The sequence below is a fragment of the Fukomys damarensis genome, unplaced genomic scaffold (assembly GCF_012274545.1).
Source record: "Fukomys damarensis isolate Sample0158 unplaced genomic scaffold, DMR_v1.0_HiC HiC_scaffold_16, whole genome shotgun sequence".
Lineage (NCBI taxonomy): Eukaryota > Metazoa > Chordata > Mammalia > Rodentia > Bathyergidae > Fukomys > Fukomys damarensis.
Genome location: NW_022900928.1, coordinates 12996079 through 13018412, shown reverse-complemented (window position 1 = coordinate 13018412; position 22334 = coordinate 12996079). Strand labels below are relative to the sequence as shown.

Here is a 22334-nt window from a genome sequence, read left to right as displayed (position 1 = left end):
AAAAAAAAAAAAAAAAAAAATAAAGCTGCTAGCAGGGCATGGTGGTGCATACCTGTAAACCCAGGGAGGCTAGGGCAGGAGGACTGCTGTGAGTTCAAGGCCAACCTAGGTTACATGGTAAGACTCTATCACCAAAAAACAATATACAAATGACCAATGAAAACATAAAAATATTGGGAGCAGGAGTGAAGCTCAATGCTGGAGCACTTCCAGGCATGCACAAGGCCCTGGCACCACAAAACAAAATAAAAAATATTTTTAAAAGAGCAGTTTTAAGGCCGTTGTTTTAGCTCAGTGGTGCCACCGCCTGCCTCATAAGCGCAAGGCCTCGAGTTTGATCCTTGGTACCAAAAAAAAAAGTAGAAATTAAATGTTGAAGGGGATGTAGAGTAACTTGAACTATCATACCTTACTGGTGAGAATGCAAAATGGTATAGACACTATAGAAAATAGTTGAGTGGTCCCTCATAAAGGTACACATGAGCCTAGAGGGGTGGCACATGCCTATAATCCCAGTGCTTTGGGAGGCTGAGGCAGCAGCATTTCAAGCAAACCAGAGCCCAACTTGGCCAACTTCATAATTCAGGGAGACAGTCTCCAAATAAAAACTAAAAATGGGCTGGGGATGTAATTCAGTGGCAAGACTCTAGATTCAATCCCCACTTCAAAAAAAAAAAAAAAATCACATACAATTACTGTATCTCCCAATAATCCTACTTCTAGATATACTGTCTTTTTTGGGATGATCCTTAAGTATCTTCTTCCCTTTTAATACTTCAGGAAATGATCATTGTTATTTTGTTTAAAAAATTGTAGCATGACAAGACACAGATTAAGAGGAAATAAAGCCACAGATAGATGCTTATGATTCCAACTTAATGTGTTATTAATTTATGGTTTTAAGTTAAAAAGTACTAAGGTATTTTATTGTTTGTAAATAATATTGAAAATTTTAAGAGAACTTAAAAGTGTTTTTCTGAATGTGGACAATGGTAAAAATATCATTTTTTTGAGACAGGATCTCAACATGTAGTTCAGGCTGGCCTTGAACTCATGGTAATCCTGCGTCAGCCTCCTGAGTGCTGGGATTACAGGCAAGCGCTACCGTGCCCAGCTTAAAATCCATTTAGAAAACACTGCACTGGCTAAGATTTTTCTAGATTCTGAATATGTGATTTAAAATATCTTCATCTTTTTCTCCTAAATCTTTTTTGGTTGATTTTGTTTTAGATAAAGTCTTACTATATAACTCGGGCTGGCGTTGACCTCACTATGTAGCACAGTTGGACCTAGACTCATGATGATCCTCTTTTGTCAGCCTCCTTAGTGTTGGGATTACAGGTACGCACAGCCACACCTGGATTCTTCTAAATCTTAACATCTGCTTATTTTTTCTCCTGGACATCTTAAATGGCTTTTTTGTGTGGTGGGGGGGTACCGGGTATTGAACACAGGTCCTTGCACTTGTGAGGCAGGCAGTGTAACCACTGAGCTAAATCCCCTGCACTTAAATGGCTTTTTAAAGTCAAGAATTCCACAGAAAATTATTCAAATAATAAATATTTGTTCTTCCTTTCCTATATACTAGTTGACTCTCAATGCCAAAATAATAGCCAGTGTTAATCTAATAAATTGAAGGACATAATTTACACTGCAATGAGAAAAAAACATTCCCAGAATCCATACACATTATAAGAGCAAAAATACAGATCTGCAATGGGAGACAGTTTGGAAAGAAAAAGCCTAAACCTTGCTGATTGTTTTGAGTGAAGACATCAAGTTCCATCTAACCCTTAACTAATTTTTTCAGATAATAAGACTACATGAAGCTGGGCATGGTAGCACACACCTGTAATCCCAGCACTCAGGAGGCTGAGGCAAGAGGATCGCTGTGAGTCTGAGACCAGCCTGGACTACCTAGTGAGTTCTAAGTCAGTCTCAACTACATAGTGAGACCCTGTCTCAAAACAAACAAACAAACAACCCCAAAAAACAAAAACAAAAAGCAACAACAACAACAAAAAACTAAGACTACATGAGCACAGTAACTACACAGTATAGGCTATTATTCCATTCTTCACCTTTATCAATAATTGTGTTTAAATTGAGCCCTTTAAATAGCTTTTTTCCTTTCTCTCCAGGGTTATTTTTTTCACTCATTCTTTCATTCACTTGTTCATTGATGGTTAAAAATAAAAGCTAATGAGAATTTCTATAATGAAGTTAGAAATCAAAATTGTTTGCTTTGAAAAAATAAAAAAGATAACATATGAGATACAGAAAGATAAAGATATCTTAAATGCATCTTATTGACAGCCAGTTCTTTGATTAGGTTAGAAAAAATATTAAAAGTAAGCAATCGCCATACAATCAAAGGATTCTTGGAAGCAAAGAAAAACAAGATTTAAAATAAAAATATTTTTCCCCAATAAATTATGCACACAAATATGAATTTACTAAGTCTGAGAAGTTAGTAAGAAAAGACTATACCTGAGGTATTTGGCCCTGGACTTCTGTAAGCTGAGTTGTTCGAATATTTAAAGACTGGCTTCTTGTTACAGTTGCCCCAGAAAAAGATTTTCCATTCACCTTTCTTTCGAGGTGACAACTTGCAGGTGATCTCACTTCTAGAAGAACAGCATCCCAAGGATCCTCTGCTAGCAAACTTGCAACAGGTTTGTATTCTTCATGGTCTAAAACTTCCACATTGTCCACCTTTGGCTTACTTAGAGGATCCAAGTCTAGCCAGTCAAATTTAGTAATATCCTCAGTCTTTGGAGATACCTGTAGATTGTTGACTGTAGCTTTTGAATTTGTTATCTCCAAATCAGTCCTTGCTTTTCCATTTTTTAAAAATTCGGATGTACTAGCTATTTTGTCAAATAGTTTTGCCATGTCAGGACTGACTACTGGACCATAGATTGGTAAGGTTCCTTGTGGATGAAAGGGTGCGGCAGGTGTCAAAGGATATGAAAAATATGGAGTTTGTCCTGGAAGTCTTAAATATATAGGCTCAGTAGATGGAAAAGTAGGCATTCTTGGATTGAAGCCATTCTGGAATGCAGCTTGTTTACTGTAAGTTGAAGGATAAATAGAAGTGTAAGTGGAAGGCCCTGATAATCCAGGTGGCCACGGTCCTCTCTGAATAGTAGGTCTAATATAGAGCTGTGCTGAAAAGGAAGGTCTCAGAACTGGAGTAACGGGCAACACAGGTGTTCTTTTAGTCTCAAAACCATCATCCAATAATAGTCTCTCAAGTTCAGCTTGGGTGAGCTTTTCTACATCAATATCAACTGCTCTCTTGTGGGACTCTGATTCAGGAAACACCATAAGATCATAATCTTGTTTGTTTAAAACTTGTGCTTTTTGTTTAGTGCTGCTTGACAACTCAAGGCTTCTCTGACTGTCAGTCACTTCTCTATCCTTTTGCAGTTTTGCTAAAGCCTCTGCTTCCATCTGTAATGCCTCTTCTTTGTCCACTTCTTTTGTTCTTGTTGGTTCCAGATGGGAAGATGAACACTGTTTAAACCCATTGTTGCTTGATATCTGAGCCATGTCCAATTAAAAAAACCAAATCTTACCCTAAATCTATTTTCTCTTGTAGCTTCCAAAATAGCAAGTCCTATACATAAAAATAAATAAAACACTCAATTAGATTTTTTAAGCACAAATAAAGCCACTTAACACTAATAACATGAACAGTTGGGTGAAATCTGGATGAAGGAATATTAAGGAAGATGTTGAGACACACATGACATCTCATTTCCTGACCTAAGAAAAAAGCTGGCTCTGTGAATGGACTTATGAAGCTTTTACTTCAGCTATCACACCAGCTGCCATTAATGAGTGCCTCTTGTGGCAGAATTCTTGGCATAAAATGACCTAAGTGCTAAATACATATTTGCAAGAGTTCAGATAGGGTTTCCTGGTATGTAAATTCAAACTCAAAACAGCTGTGATCTTTTCAGGATGTATTAAATTGCTCAAAAGCCAATTAGCAATAAAAGCACCAACACAATAAAATAAGGTGCTATGTTTCATCAAAATATGATAAAACCCTGTCTCAAAAAACAAAAAACTGAGTAAGGGCTTGTAATATTCTAGAAGTAATAAAAGCATATAATGAAACATGGCTTAGAATAGGACAAAAGTATTAAGCCTATATGAAACTGTAATATTCCATTCAAAAGTTAAATTATGACTAAATTCACCCCATAGTTTCAATCACACTTTTGTTTGTTTGTTTGGTACCAGGGATTGAACTCAGGCCCTTGTGCTTGCAAGGCAGGCAGCAGAATCACTGAGCCAACCGCTGGCCCTATCACACTTTTGTTTTGATCATCTGTAGTTAAATCCATTGTTATAAACAGCAAAACTTCCCCTGCTAAAATTCCTTAGGTATTTTTAATCCACAAAAAGACCAAAAGTTAATTTTTAAACCTCTAGTCAGCAAGGTGGCACACATCTATAATCCTAGCACTCTGGCAGACTAAGACAGGAAGATTGCAAATGCCTAGTCAGTTTTCACTGTCAATTTAGTGCCCCCAGTTTGAAGGGCTTGGGTTAAATTCCCATTGCTACCAAAATATATAACAGGAAAGAGAAATGCAGCCAAAAGCCAACAGCCATCATCCCATATATCATAAAGGCTACCATCTTAGTCTATCCAACCACACTCCAGATGACATCAGCCTCAAGACTGATCCAAAGCAAGAATAGCAGAAGAAATCGCCCAGCTGAACTCAAGCTAAATTGTTCATATACACAATCACTGCAGCATGATTTGTTCCAAAACAATAGATAACTGAAAACCTTTTTTTTATTCATTAAAATTTTTTTTTTCTGTAGCACTAGAGATGGAAAAAAGGAGCTACATCCTCAGCCCTACAATTCATTTTACATTTATTTGTTTGTACCAGGGATCGAACTCAGGACCTTGTGTTTGTGAGACAGGCACAGTGCCACTGAGCTAAATTCCTGGCCCTTTAATTCATTTGAGAAACAAAAGGGAAACAAACTCCTTAACTATTTTGGGGGGTTTTGTTTTGTTTTTTGAGACAGAGTCTCACTATGTAGTTGAGATTGACCTGGAACTCACTATGTAGTCCAGACTGGTCTCAACTCACAGCGATCCTCCTGCCTCAGCCTCCCAAATGTTGGGATTACAGGTGTGCACCACTATGCCTGGCTACTCCTTAACTATTAAACAACAAATTCTTTGTTTCAATTTCTGCCACCATTACCATTTTCTTTCACTTGTCCTCAGAGAATGAATGGTTTTCCTAAGTTTACCTCCTCCACATATATCCTTAACCCACTGGACCCTCCTCTACTTCCTTATTAGTGATTGCCTTCCTTGCACTGTCAAATTTCTCCTTTCCTTTATTCCAATCCTTTGTCATAAAAGTGCTAGTTTTCTCTACGAGAGAGGGAAAAAATCTTTAACATTCTCCTTTAGATTCTAGTGGTTTCCACTTTAGTTTTCCTCCTTCACAGCCAAACTTTTCAAATGAGCGACTCCTTTCTTTACACATTCTCTGCCTTGGAAAAATTATTTCTCCTTCAGGACCCAATTAAAATACTACCTTCTCTCTGAAGCTTTTCCTAAGCATCTCTTATTAGAATTCACCTTTTTCTGCTCAACCAAAAATTTTTTGAAAATCACAGTTTATTTTATTTTGCTTTTGTAGCAGTGGAAACAGAACTCAGGTCTTCGTGTATGCTAAGCATGCAATCTACCATTGAGCCACATCCCAGTACCTCTTTATTTTTGTAGACTTTTTCAACTTCCCTGCTTCTGGCAGATGAACCTATAGTTCCCTTTTTGGTGCTTACTCATTTCCTTTTATACCCCATATAGTTAAAATAAGACCGGATCATCTATACCTCTCATACTCCCACACCCATTATTGCTTCAAAACAGCCAAGCCTGGTTCATCACAGCTAACCCTTTTTATTTATTTTTATTTTGAGGCAAAGTCTCACTGAGTCACTAAATTGCCCAGGCTGGGTTTGAACTTGTAATATTCCTGCCTCAGCCTCCTAGAGTGCTGGGGTAATAGGCATTCTACTGTACTTCCTCCTCAGCTGAAAGGAAGCTTTTTGTGTAGGTACTAAACTGATGGAGTATAAATCTGGCATTGCTGTGGCCACCTCTGCCACTACAGAGGAGGTACTTAAGAATGAATCCAAACTGTAAAAAAAGTAAAGCTAAGTAAAATGAAGTTAAGATAGATTCTGCTAATATACTACATTACCAATCTGGATTCAACCATACCTTCCTAAACCAATTCTTTCACTGAAGTAAACCAAAATTTTTGTTTGCTTAAGTTTAAAATGAGTTTCTGCCATAATAACCCCAAAAGTCCTGATTAATGTGTAGATTTGTACAGTAACCCCCAAGTCACAACCAACTTGACATATGAACAACTTGGGTTAATTAGGTTAATGGAAGATTCGTCTGCCTCATTATCTATAGCATGTACCTAGGTAAACACCCAGATTTCAGCTGTACTGACCTAGTTACAACCAGCCCTTGGGAACCGATGTAGTTGCTAAGTCAAGGGTCACTGGTCATTGTATGGCTATCGAACAGACCAAAATAGGCTTCAGTGTAAAGGCTTTTGTTCATTTTTTAAATTCTCCATAACATTTTAAAGTATTCTGCTTGATAAAAATGGAACTTAAATTACTATAAGTTTTAACATGAGAGAATGAAGCTGCCAGACAGTCTTGAAGAAGGAAGGCATTCAGGTGGTATAATATGAATAATGATGGGCACAATGAATTGAACACCATAATATACTGCCTATTTTTGTTTTTCTTATTTTTTGTTAGCATTGGGGATTGAACCCAGGGCCTTAGGCATGCTAATGCAAGAGGCAAATGCTCTACTAGAGTCATAACCCCAGCCCAACACTGCCTATTTTTTTCATAAAATCAGATGGATTAACACAAAACAGCATTTTACAAAGAGATGAAGATACTTAATGGTAATTCTTCCTCTACAATATGCCAGTTTGTTTTTTAAGTCTTTGTTATTAATGAATGATTTAAAAGTGGCATGGCTTATTAAAGTTTGTTTGTAAAAAGCAATTTATTCACTTTAGAACACAGCTATTCTAAACATTTCAAAGAATGTTAACTCAGTAAATAACAAAAGTATAAAATTAATAGTATGAAAAACATTTTTACTGTGAATATGAGTGTTTTTTCCCTGTATCACCAATTTGCTTGCTCTATTTCTAGGACCAACACCCAAAGGTCATAATACACACTAAAGTAAATTCAACTCTAAATATAGTAGTCAGCAATCCTGAACTGTTAGCCACTAAATTACTATATTTTAATTTTTTAAGGAGTTATCATGCATATATACTCAAATGGCAATAAAAGTATTTAAAAGATTGTCCAAAGTACAGTAACCCTGTAATTCAGTTATTTGGGGGTGGCCTGCTGCACTGACGTGCTCCACTAAATTTTTAAAATAAAGCTTGATTTAATGACCAGCATTTATCAGGAAATAATTTTCTACATGCTAATTCAAAGAAAACTTCAATTCTAATATTTCCCTAATTCAAGCTAGGAAAGGCAATGTAACTAGTTTGTGAGTGAGACTCTGTGTGTATATCATCTGCCAAAATTTTCCCAGCATAAAGTAACCCAATAAAGACCACAAGGCTGTAGCTACTTTCAAATTCTTCAAAAGAGAGCAATTAAACCATTCAATGAATCTTTTCTACATCATTTGCATACCCCAAAAGAGAAGAATTTAAAAGCTCCTAGCTTCAGCAGTGGAGAAATTCATTTACAATTTAAATCTCAGGGGGAAAAAACAAAACAAAAGGTCAGTCCAGCTACCCATGTAAAAGCCTTTAGATCTTAAAATTTTGACATACATACCTAAGAAAATGGAGAAACAATCACTGGAATTTAGCAACAGATATTTGTCCTTTAAAATAATGAATCTCAAAGAAAAATAAATTATGCTAACACCAAGGATCTGAATATTATGCTATTGTTAAAAATAAAATTGAGATTGTAGTAACCATGGAAAATATTTGATAAAATGGTAGTATATTATCCATGTTGAGATGTATAGATAGATACCTTATGCTACACACAGCTTTAAACAACGTATTACGGGCCAGGGATTTGGCTCAGTGGTTCCGCCCCAGTACCCCCAAAACAAACAATGTATTAACTTATTTAATCCTCACAACTTTTTTACAAAGTATAACTATTATCCCTCATTTAAAAATAAAATAAATGTAAGCACGCACACTATGTAATCTGTCTATACTCACAGCAGGTGGCAAGTGGAATTAGAACTCAAAGTGAGGCAAAGCTAATTAACACATACTTTTAACTTACTTGAAATCAGTATGTATACAAATTAACATAATTTAGCCATTATGAATATCAACTTTCTTCAATTTTAGGATTCTTTCTAAATTAATAAAATTTGTTGTTCCTTTTAATTCCTTTATGAGGTAGTTAGACTATTTAGGTAATGTGCCAATTTATCAGTTAATCTGTCATCATCAAATGAGTAGCAAATCTGTAATTTCACTAAAGGCAAGAACTCTTACTCATCTTCTATACCAGATTGCTAATGCCGTTGTGAGTCAACACATCAAGGGCTAGCCAATACAAGACCCTTTATCAAAGAGAAACTGAAATTCTCAAACTTAGAAAACAGGCAAAACAAGTGAGAGGAGCTCATTTGTTAATAATTCAATCTTTATTCAAAAACCATGAGTTGAGTTTAGAATATGTATGAGAGAGATTATCTTGAAAACTATATGGAAGACCTTAATTGAAAAGTAAAGATAGGATGTGTTCTATCTCTGTAAAAAGAAAAACCCATTAGATGAGAAAATAATATATCTGCTTCACAGAGGAAAAAAAAATGATACTGACAAAAGGAACCATTCGCTTTATATTGGGATACAAAAAAAAAAAAAAAGTTTGTGTTTTCATTGTTGTTGCTGAGACAGGGTCTCCCCTGTGTATTGCAGTTCAGGCTGGCCTTGACCTCAGCAATCCTCCTGCCTCAGCCTCCTGTGTTGGAATTACACATATTTTAGAAATGCCAAAAAGAGTATGATAGCAAATCAAACCCAGCTCTGAACATAAAATATAGTTCAACACAATAATTTTTAAATTAAAGTGAAAAATGCATGAGATGAGTATGAACAAAAAAGGTAATTCTTTACTTGACCAAAATTATCAATGGTACTCATACTGAGTGGGAAAACTTTGAGTTTTTCCTTTGTGGCCATGAACAAAAGCCAGGATGCCAATATAGTTTAGAAAAATGAAGCCAAGTGTGGTGGTGCTCACCTGTGATTCTAGCACTTGGGAGGCTAAGGCAGGAGGATCACCTGGGCTACATAGTTCAAGACCAGACTAAGCTATGAAGTGAAACCCTGTCTCAAAAAAACCAAAAAAGGGGTGGGGGTAGAAGAGGAAAAAGAAGAGAATAGTTAGGCAAACAACAAAAAAACTAGGATCAAATAGGAAGAACTAACGTACAGATTGGCTATCTCTTATCTGAAATACTGGAGAGTTTCAGATTTTTAGTTTTTTGGGGTTTTAGAATATTTGTATATACATAATGTAATATCTTAGGAATAGGACCCAAACTTATGTTTCATATACACCTTATACCCAAAGCCTGAAGATAATTTTATAAGCTCTTTTTGATATACCTGTCTGAAACTGGTCTGTAATTTTCTTCTCTCATCTTTGCCTGATTTTATTGGACAGAGCTAGGGTCGTCATGCCTGCCTTGCAAGCACAAGTTCCTGAGTTCAATCCCTGGTATTTAAAAAAAAAATTACAGTAGTTTCAGGAAATGTTTGCAGAACATTCCTGCCTGTCTTTTCTCAGGATTGGTGAAAGGCTGTAACCACGTCTCTCTTACATGAAATCATGCGGTCTTACAGTTTTTTGCCTGATTTTATTATCAAAATTACAGTGATTTCAGGAAATATTTAGAGAATATTCCTTGTCTGTTCTCTAAGTCTGTGAAAGGTTATGACTATATCTCTCTTACATGAAGTCATATAGTCCTGCAGTTTTCAGAGGAAAATATTTTTGACTACTAATTCAATTTCTTTATGGTTATAGAATCATTCAACTTTACATTTGTTTGAGACAATATCTCCCAAGAGTTTTTCTATATTTACAATTTATTTGGCCAAATGTAATATCCTTATCTTTATAGTGTCTACTACATCTGTTTTCTTCTCTAGACTGTAAATTCCATGAAGCTGGGATTCATCTGTTTGACTCACAGCTGTAACCCAGCATCCTGGTCCTGAAACAAGAAAGCTTTGATTCAAATGTTTGTTAAATAAGTAAAATTAAATATAATATGGACCAAAGAAGCTCTCCCCCAGCACCTTCCCCACATACTGGGGAATGAACCCAGAGGCATCACGCTGAGCTACATCCCAGCTTTTTTATTTTAAGATGAGGTATCATTAAGTCCCTAATTTGCCCAGGTTGGGCTTGAAGCTATGATCCTCCTTCAGTCTTTCAGAGTGCTGAGATTACAGGCATGAGCCACCATGTCTTGCATGGAGCCATTCTGAATATTTTAATGTAGGAGATACACTAAATAAATTTTAATCCATTTCTGTTGCATTCTCACTTAAAGTAATCAGAAGCCATTTAAATGTGCAAAATAAAAAACCATTAATTTCTTTTTCTGAAAGATGAAAATCATGTATGCATTCTTCTTCAGAGCCACATGGTCTATTTTAGTCAAACGAAAACAAAATATGCACTATTTATGAAATACAACACATGAGTGCTTGGAGGTTACAAATGTTGACCCTGGGCTAAATAAACTGGATAATTTGGCTAGAGACATATCTTGAGGTATTATCTATGTGCAACTGAAGACATGAATACATGGAAGAGTTGAGATTCCCCATGGAGAATGTAGAGAATGAAAAGAGAAATAAAAAGAAAACCATGACAGCATTAACACTTAAGCAGGAAACAGAAGGTCAAAGGGAAATAACAGAAATATATAAAGACTAGCATCAGACAAATACAAGGAACAAAATGTTCCAAGACTGGGGCCGGAAATGTAGGTCAGTAATATAGTACTTGCCTAGCATACACTAGGCCGCAGTCCCCAGCAATGCAGCAACAGCAGTGACAACAGTGGCAACAACAAAAAGGTTCTAGGAAGGAAATGATCAGTATTGTTAGAAACAATAAAGTGAGGACTGGAAAAAACAACAGATCTAAGAACTCTTCACTGATTTTTGATGTAATACATTAAAGCATAATCACTTATAAATCTACCCTTTTTTGTAAAATGCACAAGTCTATATTTATATATGCACAAGTCTATATTTAAACTATATTTAAAAATATAGTTATTCCTATAGTTGAGCAACAATCACCACTATCAAATTTCACTACACTTTCATCATCCAAAAAGAGATTCTGTGCCCAACAGCAGTCGCTCCTTACTTCCCTCCCTGCTTCTCTATTAGGGCAGTTTTAGAGAAGTACAGGAAACTGAAGGGGAAATAAGCAGATAGAAGTAACAAGAGGAGGCTGGGGATTTAGCTCAGTGGTTCCACCTCATGCCTCACAAGAGCAAGGTCCCGAGTTCGATCCCTAGTACCAAAAAAGAAGCAGCAAGAGCAAATTCATCTTTCGGTCCTCTGACAATAAAGGGAATCAGGAGAGAGGTAAATAGGAGGAGGTGATTAAAATGAGAAAGACTTTCAATATCTGGTAGGCAGAAGGGAAGGATTCAGGGAATAATAACTGGAAAGTACAGAGATAGAAGATAAATATCAGCTCAGATGCAGGATACAGGTGAATAGGATACCATCGGAGGTACAAATGTAAGGATCTGACTTTGAAAGGAAGAGACACTTTAGGAAAATAAGGTGATAAAATGAACAACTAAATTAAGCAAAAATGGGGGTCAGGAAACTCTATCTAAATATCTTTAATAGTTTTTAATTTTTCAGTATTGTCATACTTTACTAATTTACAACAAAGGTGATAAAGAGGTAACAGAATTTTTTGCTTATTAAAATACACAATAGGGGGCCAGGGATTTAGCTTAGTGGTTCCGTCACCTACCTCCAAAGCACAAGGTCTGGCGTTCAATCCCTGGTACCAAAACAAACAAACAAACAAAACCCCAAAACACAACAGGAAAAGAGACTGTCATTCTCACCCAACAACACAAAACAAACTGAGAGGGGCAGTGGCACATGTCTATAATCCCAGCTATCGCTTCTCGGCCTTTTGGCTAAGATCAAGTGTAGTATAATCCCAGCTACTCGGGAGGCTGAGGCAGGAGTATTACAAATTTTGAAGCCAGCCTGAGCAATTTATTGAGGAGATCATTTGAAATTGGAAAAAAAAAGTTGGGAGCCAGGTGTGATGCCATGTGCCCGTAATCCTAGCCCTGTGGGAAATTAAAACAGGAGGACCCTGAGTTCCAGCCCCACGTGGGCAATTTGGTAATTTAGCAAGACCCTGGCTTCAATCCCTGTTCAGGGAATGGGATGCATCTCATTGGTAGAGTATTCTTGGGTTCCATCTCCACTGCTGCAAACAAACAAACTGAACACAAGTTAAATAAGCTTTAAAAAAAGGACACATCAGGGAATAAAATACACACACATACACACACACACACACACTAAATTCGAGAGAGTGATAAACCCTTCGCAGGCAGAAAGGCCCATCACTACTCTCATCCCTGATGCAACAGTAGAAATAACACATGAACTACAGACAGGGATAAGAGGAAACAATCCAGGCTTTTAACAAAGAAATTTTAGCCAAATTTAGGATAGTATGATGGATTAGAATTGTGAAGAGTGATAGAGGTAAATTTGAGTGGTTTAACATGTTGGATTAAGAATTTCAAGAATGAGAGAAAGGAGGATCACAAGTTTGAGCCCAGCCTGGGCAACTTAGCAGTTTAGTGAGAGCCAGTCTCAAAAATTTAAAAGACCACTCTGGGAGACTGAGGCAAGACTACAAATTCTAGCCCAGCTCAGGCAACTCTGTGAGGCTCTTAAAATTTTAAAAAAGTGGGGGAGTGGAGCTGTATGATATACCACAATTCACTGGGAGGGCCCTAATTCACAAAAAGAATTACAAGGAATTGTTACAGTATCCATTCACCAACTCTTTCACAGGTTTTCACTAAGCGCCCAAGTAGCACATTGCAAGCTGGAGATAGGCCAAAGAACTGAATGAATGCTGGGAGTGCTGTCCTGCAGATCAGTATGGCCAGGCCTAACTCGCCTCCTCCCACAAATGAGGCAAGGCCCTTCGTGGAATGAGGAACACGCAATCTTGTTTGCTTCCTCCCGCGGACAGGCAGGGCGCCCCCCACCCCCCACCCCCGCAGGAGAACAGGGGACAAAAGGGCGTGGTGGAACAAGGCCTGGTGGAGAAGCCAGTCTTCCTCCCCAACCCGTTGCCCATTCCTCCAAAAACCCAAGCCCACCCCCACCTCCTCCTGCACGTCCCTTATCTCTACCACTATAAATAAACTGAGCTGCATATGTCTGGGATCCTTTCCTCCCATTCAGAGTTAGAGCCCCACCTGGCCCCATCTCTTTGTCTTTCTTAATCTCCCATCCCGATTTCTCACTCAATGAACCCTTCAGCCATGCAGGCTGTGGCAAAAGAGATACCTTTTGAAGTATGTGGGCCTCTCAGGAGTCCAAGACCTCGTCCTTTAAAGGAGGGCGGCAGGTGAGCAGACCTTCAGCTATCAAAGGATAGAGGTGAGGCAGAATGGCTAAGGAAAAGCCCTCCTAGGCATTCCTTCACAGAATGTAAAACAGCTGCTCTCAGAGGCCAAGGTAAAAAGTCAACAAGGCAGTTCTCCCCAGATACAAAAAGGCAGGACAGGAACTAAAGAACAAAGAGAACTCCCAGGGACCTGAAAAGCTGGCATCTGACTTGCAAAACAGAGATCTCTGGAGTTATGTCAGGGCTCACATCCCATATCCTGCTAAAGAGAAAAGTCATGATTCTGTCCCAAAGTGCTTTATTTACTTATTTTTCAGTTTGGCTAACAGAGCAGATCTCTCAAAGTTTTAGGTTCACTTGATGAAACTAACCCAAAACTCAGACCTAAAAAATGACTGGATGTGCCTATTTTATGAACTATGTGTTTTCTAGAAACAGATATAGTTAACTTATATTCTCCCAAGCTAGAGCCAACCTAGCAATCTAAATCAGAATAGGTCTGGATTTTATTTTACAAGTTGAGCTATATTACTGTACTCATCGTCACCTTGTGTCTTACACAATCCTTTCAACATAAGAAAAGATAATTGCTTCTTTCCCATCAACTGCAAAGAATAAAAATAAACTGTCACTGAAATAGAATGTTATTGATAAAGGCGGCTTAGCACCAGTCAACCATTATGTATTATTTGACTAAACAGCCAGGGGCAACCCACTTTTCTGTTCCTCTTGTCTTTCTTTGACAGAAGCTATCCTTCTTTCAATAAAATTTTTCGTTATTCCTAGAATTCATTTTTTTATTTTAGAGAACATGAACTCACATTTCAGATATTTAGCAAGTTGGGAGTTATATTTTCCTTGTTTGGATTATTTGATGCCCTGTATTATTTTTGGGTCACTTGCTGCCCTAGAGTCACAACCAGCTGAGACTTTTAAATCATTAAATGGTTGAAAAAAATTAAAATAATATTTTGCAGTGTGAGAAATTAAAATTTCAATATCTTCAATAGTTTTATTATAATACATACACAAGAAAATAGGCAACTACTATAACTTTTACAGTTCTTCCCTCTGGAGTTAGAAACTAAAATTCTATGAAGATTATTTCCTTAGAAATCAGCTTTGTTATTATTCAATCAAGTTTTGTATTTGAAAAATATTCTTCTTTTTTTTTTGAGACAGGGTCTCACTATGTAGTTGAGACTGACGTGGAACTCACTATATAGCCCAGGCTGGTATCGAACTTACAGCAATCCTCCTACCTCAGCCTCCTTGAAAAATATTCTTCTTTTTTTTTTGAGACAGGGTCTCACTATGTAGTTGAGACTGACGTGGAACTCACTATATAGCCCAGGCTGGTATCGAACTTACAGCAATCCTCCTACCTCAGCCTCCTTGAAAAATATTCTTAAAAGTGTTAACACAAATTCAACTAAAAATGTTTAATACAGGCATGATAATGAACAAATGATGAAGACTATGAGTCAGAAAAAAAGAATTAAGATCTTGCGCTAGCTACATTTCAACTTGACTTAGGCACTTTACCAGTCAGGGCATCAATTTCTCAAGTAAACAGAGTGGCTACACACTGGATGGTAAGATTCATTTTAACTCCCATTTTTCTTTACTAAATTTGACTTGTAATATTTAAACCCGTTCTCCAGATTTAGATATGTGAGATGTGCAGTAACATTTCTAAGTTAAGAATTTTGACAAAATGAAATTTCCAACTTCCCCATTTTAACTTACCTTATCATGGATTTTATCATGGATTTCCAAGAGAAACTTTTTTTTTTTAAGATAGAATTTCTTTATGTAGTCCAGGCTAATTTTGAATTTGCTGTGTAGTTCAGGCTGGCCTTCAACTCATGATCCACCTGCTTCAACCTCCAGACTTCTGGGTGGCAAAATGTTTTTTATGAATATTAAACAAATTAAACTGCCAGGCTTTGTGGCACACACCTGTAACCCCACCACTCTGGAAGGCTAAAGCAGGAGGATCATAAATTCAAGCCCAGCCTGGGCAACTTAGTGACTTAGCTCAAAATATAAAATGGGCCGGGGAAGTGGCTTAGTTGGAAAGCCCTGGATTCAATCCCCAGTGCAGGAGATCAATTTGAAACCACACTGAGCAGGCTTTAAAATATTATTGAATTGGCTTATAATTCAGCTATTGATTAAAATTATGAGTCAATCCAAGGCCTACATGTGATTTGCTAAATGAGCCTTCAGATGGTGTAAGGAGACAGAATATCCTATGCTAACAGTCACAACTGAAATCTCAATGATCTATGAGGTTGTGACATCTCTAATAGCAAGATGACACTGCAGCTGAAGAATTATGATACTGTGCAGCCATTCTCCCAGATCAAATATTAGCTAAAAGGAACACAGGTGGCCTGTTAGCTACGACCTGTAAGGTAACACAGGTGGCTGGCTTGCTGACTGTGACCTGTCCTTTGCAAGAAAGCATCATTCCTCCCCTTTCCAAGCCTGGCTCATTAGTGCATTAGCTCTGCTATTTCTTACATGTGCCTTTACGCCCCTTGCTATGTTGTATAATCATATATTGACAAATCCAGAGCTCATAGTCTTAGCCAGGAAGAGCTAAGATCAGGTGGTTTTAGCCAGAAGAGAGCTAAGATCAGATCCTGGCCCCCTCAAGAAAAAAACTATTGTTTTTTTGGTACTGGGGATTGAACTAAGGACCTTGTGCTTGAGAGGCAGGTGACAATCATTTTTTATTCTTTATTTCTTGTTCTTTGAATATGATTCTTTCATCCTCTACTGCAGCCTAAATCAGGTGATCGAGCACCCCCCCCCCATAAATGGTGTTTGGCATCACCAGATCCCAGTACTGAAATAATAATCATAATGTTAAATCTCTAAACTCAGCTATCAAAAATCATTCCCCTAAAAAATAATCAAAATCTCCATCAACAGCTATCTGGGATGCTGAGACAAGATTAAAAATTCAAACCCAGACTGGACAACTTAGTAAGATCCCATTTCAAAATAAAAGAGCTGTTGATGTAGCTCAGCGGTGTAGCATACTGGCTTCAATCCTTATCTCTCTCTCTCTCTCTCTCTCTCTCTCTCTCTCTCTCTCTCACACACACACACACAAACAAAAAATCTGCATAATTAATGAATGAGTGGGGAGGCAGACTATTAGAGTTAACTATAATAGGAAGTTAAGGGTGGATTTCACACAAATTCATGTGATCTGATTTATACTGTTCAGAGACCTCAGCTACTCTGTGGAAAACAAAAATTGAAAATGGGAGATGAGTAGCAGATTCCTGAGAGTCTAAAATAGCCAATAATAACTTGGACTAAGGATGATAGAAATGTTAAGAAGTGGTTTGATTCAACCAAGTAAATAAAATGGCAAATTTAGACACTAAATGAAATGGGAGGGAAAAAAAAACTAGAACTCTAGTTGATGGGATACTATTTTTAACCTCCATACCACTGTTACTATTTTAATGCTCTGTACAAGAACTACAGGCACATTAATGAAAGGATTAATTCCTATATTGTGAAAAAAAAAGTAATAGCTACCCTGTAGTGTAATATACAAGACCTCTTAGAAGGAATATTCTAGATATTAAGATATTCACAACCTGGGCATCAATCCAGAACAACTTCCTATGAGAGGGAGACAAAGAAAGAGAAGGGGACAGAAAGAGGTTGCTATTGAAAGGCATTTGGTAGACCAAGCAGTTTCCAGTCTCAGTATCCTAACAGAAGTACTACTTTGTGGAGAAAATTACTGAACTTTGGGACTACTTTATTGAACATTCCTATGATTCCTACATGACAATAGCAAAGCTTTTGTGCTAAATGTTATGGTATAAGCTCACATGTCCAATATGGCTTAAGACAATAGAACTAATGTGCAATACTGAAACTCAAAATTGGGAATAATGGTAAACAATGAATACTTCTGGAATTTTCCCAAAAATTCCATTAAGTTATATGGGTAAAAAAAAACCTTTCTTATAACAGCAAGTTTGTGTGAAATTGTTACTTTTATAAAATACACTGATAAAGACATAAGAAAGAACCACAGAGTAACAAAAACCCAAGTTCAAACACTGGAACTCATAACTGTGTGGATCCTAGGAAATTTACTTTCTATTTAATTTTCTCCCTTTGTATTGTTTTCTCATCTGTAAAACACATAATATTTCATAGTGTGTTTCCAAGGAAAGAAATAATTCTACACACAACACACCCAAAATGCTTAGTATATAACAGGCATTTAAAAATACATTTCTGCCGGGCATGGTGGCGCATGCCTGTAATCCCAGCACTCAGGAGGCTGAGGCAGGAGGATCGCTGAGTTGAAGACCAGCCTGGTCTATATAGTGAGTTCCAGGTCAGTCTCACCTACATAGTGAGACCCTGTCTCCAAAAAAAAAAAGAAAAGAAAAAGAAAAAAGTTTCTAAAAATACATTTCTGTCCAATTATTAAAACAAGTATCCTACCAATAAAAAATAGCTTACTACCTGTAAGCACCTGGAAAGATGCTCAATATTTTTAGTCACTACAGAAATGCAAATCAACCACATGAGATACCACTCTATCTAAATGACTAACTTTTTAAAAGTGGAAAATATGAAGAGGTGGCAGGGACATGTAGAAATTGAAACATTCATACTTTGCTGGCAGGGGAACATAAAATGGTGTAGTCACTTTAAAAAAATACTTTGTATGTTTCCTCAAAAAACTAAATACAAGGCCAGGGATTTAGCTCAGTGGTTCGGTGGCTTGCCTTGCAAGCGTCAAGGACCAGAGTTCAATCCACGGTACCAAAAAAAAAAAAAAACTAAATACAAATTTATTATATATGACCCAGTAACTCCACTCCCTGATATATCCAAAAGAACTGAAAACAAGGTCTCAAATGTTAATATACCAAGCTCCCAGAAGCAGTATTTAGAGCAGCCAAAATCTGGAAACAACCTAAGGGCCCAACCATGAATAGATATACAAAATGTCACATACACACACACTCTCTCTCTCTCTCTCAAACTCAATGGAATATCAGTCACAAAAAGTAATGATACATGCTACAACATGGATAAACTTTGAAAATATTATGCTAAGTGAAATACAATAGCACAAATGTTTCCACTTACATGAAATATCTAAAATAGGAAAATTCAGAGATAGAAGGTAGATTAATAGTTAACAGGGAAAGGAATCAAGAATGGATAGTTATTGTTTAATGGGTACAGAGTTTGTTTGAGATGACAAAAAATTTCAGAAAAAGAGTGATGATGCTTATATAATACTGTGACTTTAATTAATCCCACTGATTTATACACTTAAAAATGGATAAGGGCCAGGATTTAGCACATGCACTTAGCTCAGTGGTTCCTTTGCCTGCTTCACAAGCACAAGATCCTGAGTTCAATCCTTGGTACAAAAAAAGGGGTAAAATGACAAATTTTTATATAACTCACCACAATAAAAGTCATTAGAGGAGTTGAGGGTGTAGCTCAGAGGTAGACCACTCACCTAGCATGCACACAGCCCTGGGTTTAATCCTTAGCCCAAAAATAAATGGACAAATAAATAAATAGCCCTAGGTTCAATCTCAAGTACCACAAAACAGTAATAAGTAATAATAACAGAAACTCGGTCCGGGGTTTATGGAAATTCTCTTGTACGATCTTTATAATTTTTGCAAATCTAAGATTTTACAATATTCTAAAAGACATTTAGTACAAATAGACATCTTATTTAATTGCAAAAGCATCCTAACTGAAAGGAGCCAGACTCAAAAGTATAGGAATAAAAACTCAGTTGTTGCCAGGCACTGAAGGCTGAGCAAAAGGGAGTGACTACACAGAACATAAAGAAACTTTTTAAGTCACCCAAATATCCTATTTCTGGGCCGGGGATTTAGCTCAGTGGTTCCGCCACCTGCCTTGCAAGTGCAAAGACCTGAGTTCAATTCCTGGTACCAAAAAAAAAAAAAAAAAAAAAATTAAAAAAAAAAAAAAAAAAAAAAAAAAAAAAAAAAAAAAAAAATACTATTTCCTACTGAGTTGGAGACAGTTATAAAATGGTTGCTGTTATCCACAATTCAAAGAAATGCACACTTAAGAGAGACGATTTTATGTAAATTTTACCTTAATGACTTAAAAAACCTAAATGTGTCATGCATTTCAATATACAGAATTCTAGCCTGATGAACATCACTATGAGATCTAATCAGATCTAAGTAGATTATTCCATATTCCCTGTAGTCAAAGAGCACCTTTACTCTTAACTCTAAAGTTTTCAGAAGTCCTTAAATTATATTATGAACACATATAAAATGACTTAGTAAATAAATTGATGTAGAAATAGCTACTTACAGCTCTGTGGTTTGTTTGCAGGAATAACTAGGTCACTTTCAGAATTTATCTTGGGGGGGAAATACACATTTTATATAATTATAAATAGAACATCCGAAAAAAAAATTTCCCATTGCATAATTAGTATTTTTGAAACCGTGACTCTGTCCAATCAGTATTTATATATGACTTTCTTACCTCATTACAGAGTACCTGCATTGATTTCCCTCTATAACATCATTTATCTCCCACACTTTTATTCTGAAAGAGAATTTTGTATTTTCTTCTGATTCTATAGAACTTTCTAATACTTAATTTCTTCCTGCTTCTTCAGATATTTTCTAAAGGTAAACTGCCAATTTCTGCTTTCAGGAGAAAATGCTTTCAAATGGCCAGTTCCGATTAGAATTTCCCATATTAAACCTATTTTAACACTGCCTATTTGTTCCTCTTCTCAGATTCCTTATCAATTCTACTCATTTCACAACAGGAACTAGCATGACACTCTGCTCATTTAGCAGCCAAACAACCACTCCAGCACTCAATCTTCCAGGGCTCCCTCAGTACTCAAGCCACAGTGAATTGACAGCCTTGAGATACAATATTTACTGAACCATCCAAATAAAAGTTCTGCCACTGCTGTATAAGCTCTTTATTGCAGATGCTTATTCTCATCTTTTACTTCACCTCTATCCTTTCTCTATTGTCTCAAATAAGCCTTGTAAATCTTTCCTTAAATCTGTATTTTGTTCCATTATCTAAGTTTTCCCAACATTGTTCCCTATGCATTTAAACACATCACCTTTTTCCTCTAGTAACAATTTAAAATCGAAATTCTTTACTCAAAAACTTTTAACTCTCTCTCCCCTCCCTCCCCCCTTCCTGTCTCTCCCTCCTTCTCTCTCTCTCTCTCTCTCTCTCTCATGTGTGGACACACCAGCACACAGGACAGGAGAATGTGGGGGCGAGATGACTCTGGGGCTCAAGCCCAGGGGCACTATATCACTGAGCTTTTTATTTACCCATCCCTTCTTAATTCTGAGATGGGGTCTCACTAAATTATCCAGCTGGCCTCAAATTCATGACCTTCTTGTCTCAGCCTCCAGAGTAGCTAGAATTACAGGCATGTGACAATATTCCCAGCTAATTACATACTCATCTATTTTTCAATGACACTGTACTACCTCTTATATCCTTTCTTTCATCCTTACATATTTTTCAATGAAACTGTACTACCCTTATATCCTTTCTTTCCCAACAATAATCTCCCCACCACCACCACTCATATAGTGGGGAGTAAATCCAGTGCCTTCACCCTGAGCTATATCCACCAGTTCTTTTTATTTGTTATTTTGAAACAGAGTTAATTGACCCAGGCTGGCCTTGAATTTGTGATTCTCCTGCCTCAATCTTTTAATGTACTGGGATTACAAGCATGCACTACCATATCTGCTAAAAGCTTTTGTTATTAAAATAATTTCTGCTTTATCAATTTTAGTTAGTCCCTAAATTAGAATATAAACATGTTCATGCTTTAGTACACACTCCAAAAATCTGATATGTGCTATATATCTGAACACTCAAATCCCTTATGAACACATGCAATGACAAGAGCACTGAGTCTAGTATTGTAAAACCTGGATTCAAGCAATGCCTCTACCATATTATGCTAAACAAGTCATAGCATCTTTGGGTGTCAGCAAAAAAATGAGTCTAGGCCAGGGATTTAGCTCAGTGGTGCTGCTGCCAGCCTTGCAAGGGCAAGGTCCTGAGTTCAATCCCATTCAATCCCAAGTACCGGAAAAAAAAAAAAAAAAAAAAGGAAAATGAGACTATTAGCCAGATAGTATCTCATACCTGTAATCCCAGCACTTGAGAGGCTGAGGCAGAAGGATCTGAGTTCCAGGCCAGTCTGTGTTATGGCAAAGACTCTAAGGCCAGCCTAAACTACACAGTAAGACCAGAAAGAGAAGGGGAGGGGAGGGGAGGAGAAGGAAGGAGGCGGAGAGGGACAGGAAGGAGAGGAGAAAGGAGAAAGAGAAGGAAAGAAGCAGGAAGCAGGGAGGAGATAAGAAAAAAAGAGACTATTTACTTGCTGTATTTAATTCCCAGGTAATAAATATCTAGGGAGGGCCAGGGATTTAGCTTAGCGGCGTGGTGCCTGCCTCCCAAGTACAAGGTCCTGAGTCTGATCCTCAGCATCAAAAAAAAAAAAAAAA

At 37.1% G+C, this 22334-nt stretch overlaps 1 protein-coding gene and 1 pseudogene across 5 annotated transcripts in view; one reads left to right on the top strand and one right to left on the bottom strand.

The window, feature by feature from the left end:
- Positions 1 to 22334, bottom strand: part of Pik3c2a (phosphatidylinositol-4-phosphate 3-kinase catalytic subunit type 2 alpha) — a 111690-nt gene that overhangs the window by 75678 nt on the left and 13678 nt on the right. For 4 of the 5 annotated variants that reach the window (XM_033764108.1, XM_010615165.3, XM_010615167.3 and 1 more), the window contains exon 2: positions 2491 to 3622. In XM_033764108.1, the coding sequence (XP_033619999.1) occupies positions 2491 to 3555 (1065 nt within the window). In that variant the 5' untranslated portion in view covers positions 3556 to 3622. Of the gene's footprint in view, positions 1 to 2490; positions 3623 to 9713; positions 9823 to 22334 lie in introns of all 5 variants that reach the window. The other variant, XM_010615166.2, reaches the window with a different exon arrangement.
- Positions 12276 to 12381, top strand: LOC117286505 (annotated as a pseudogene).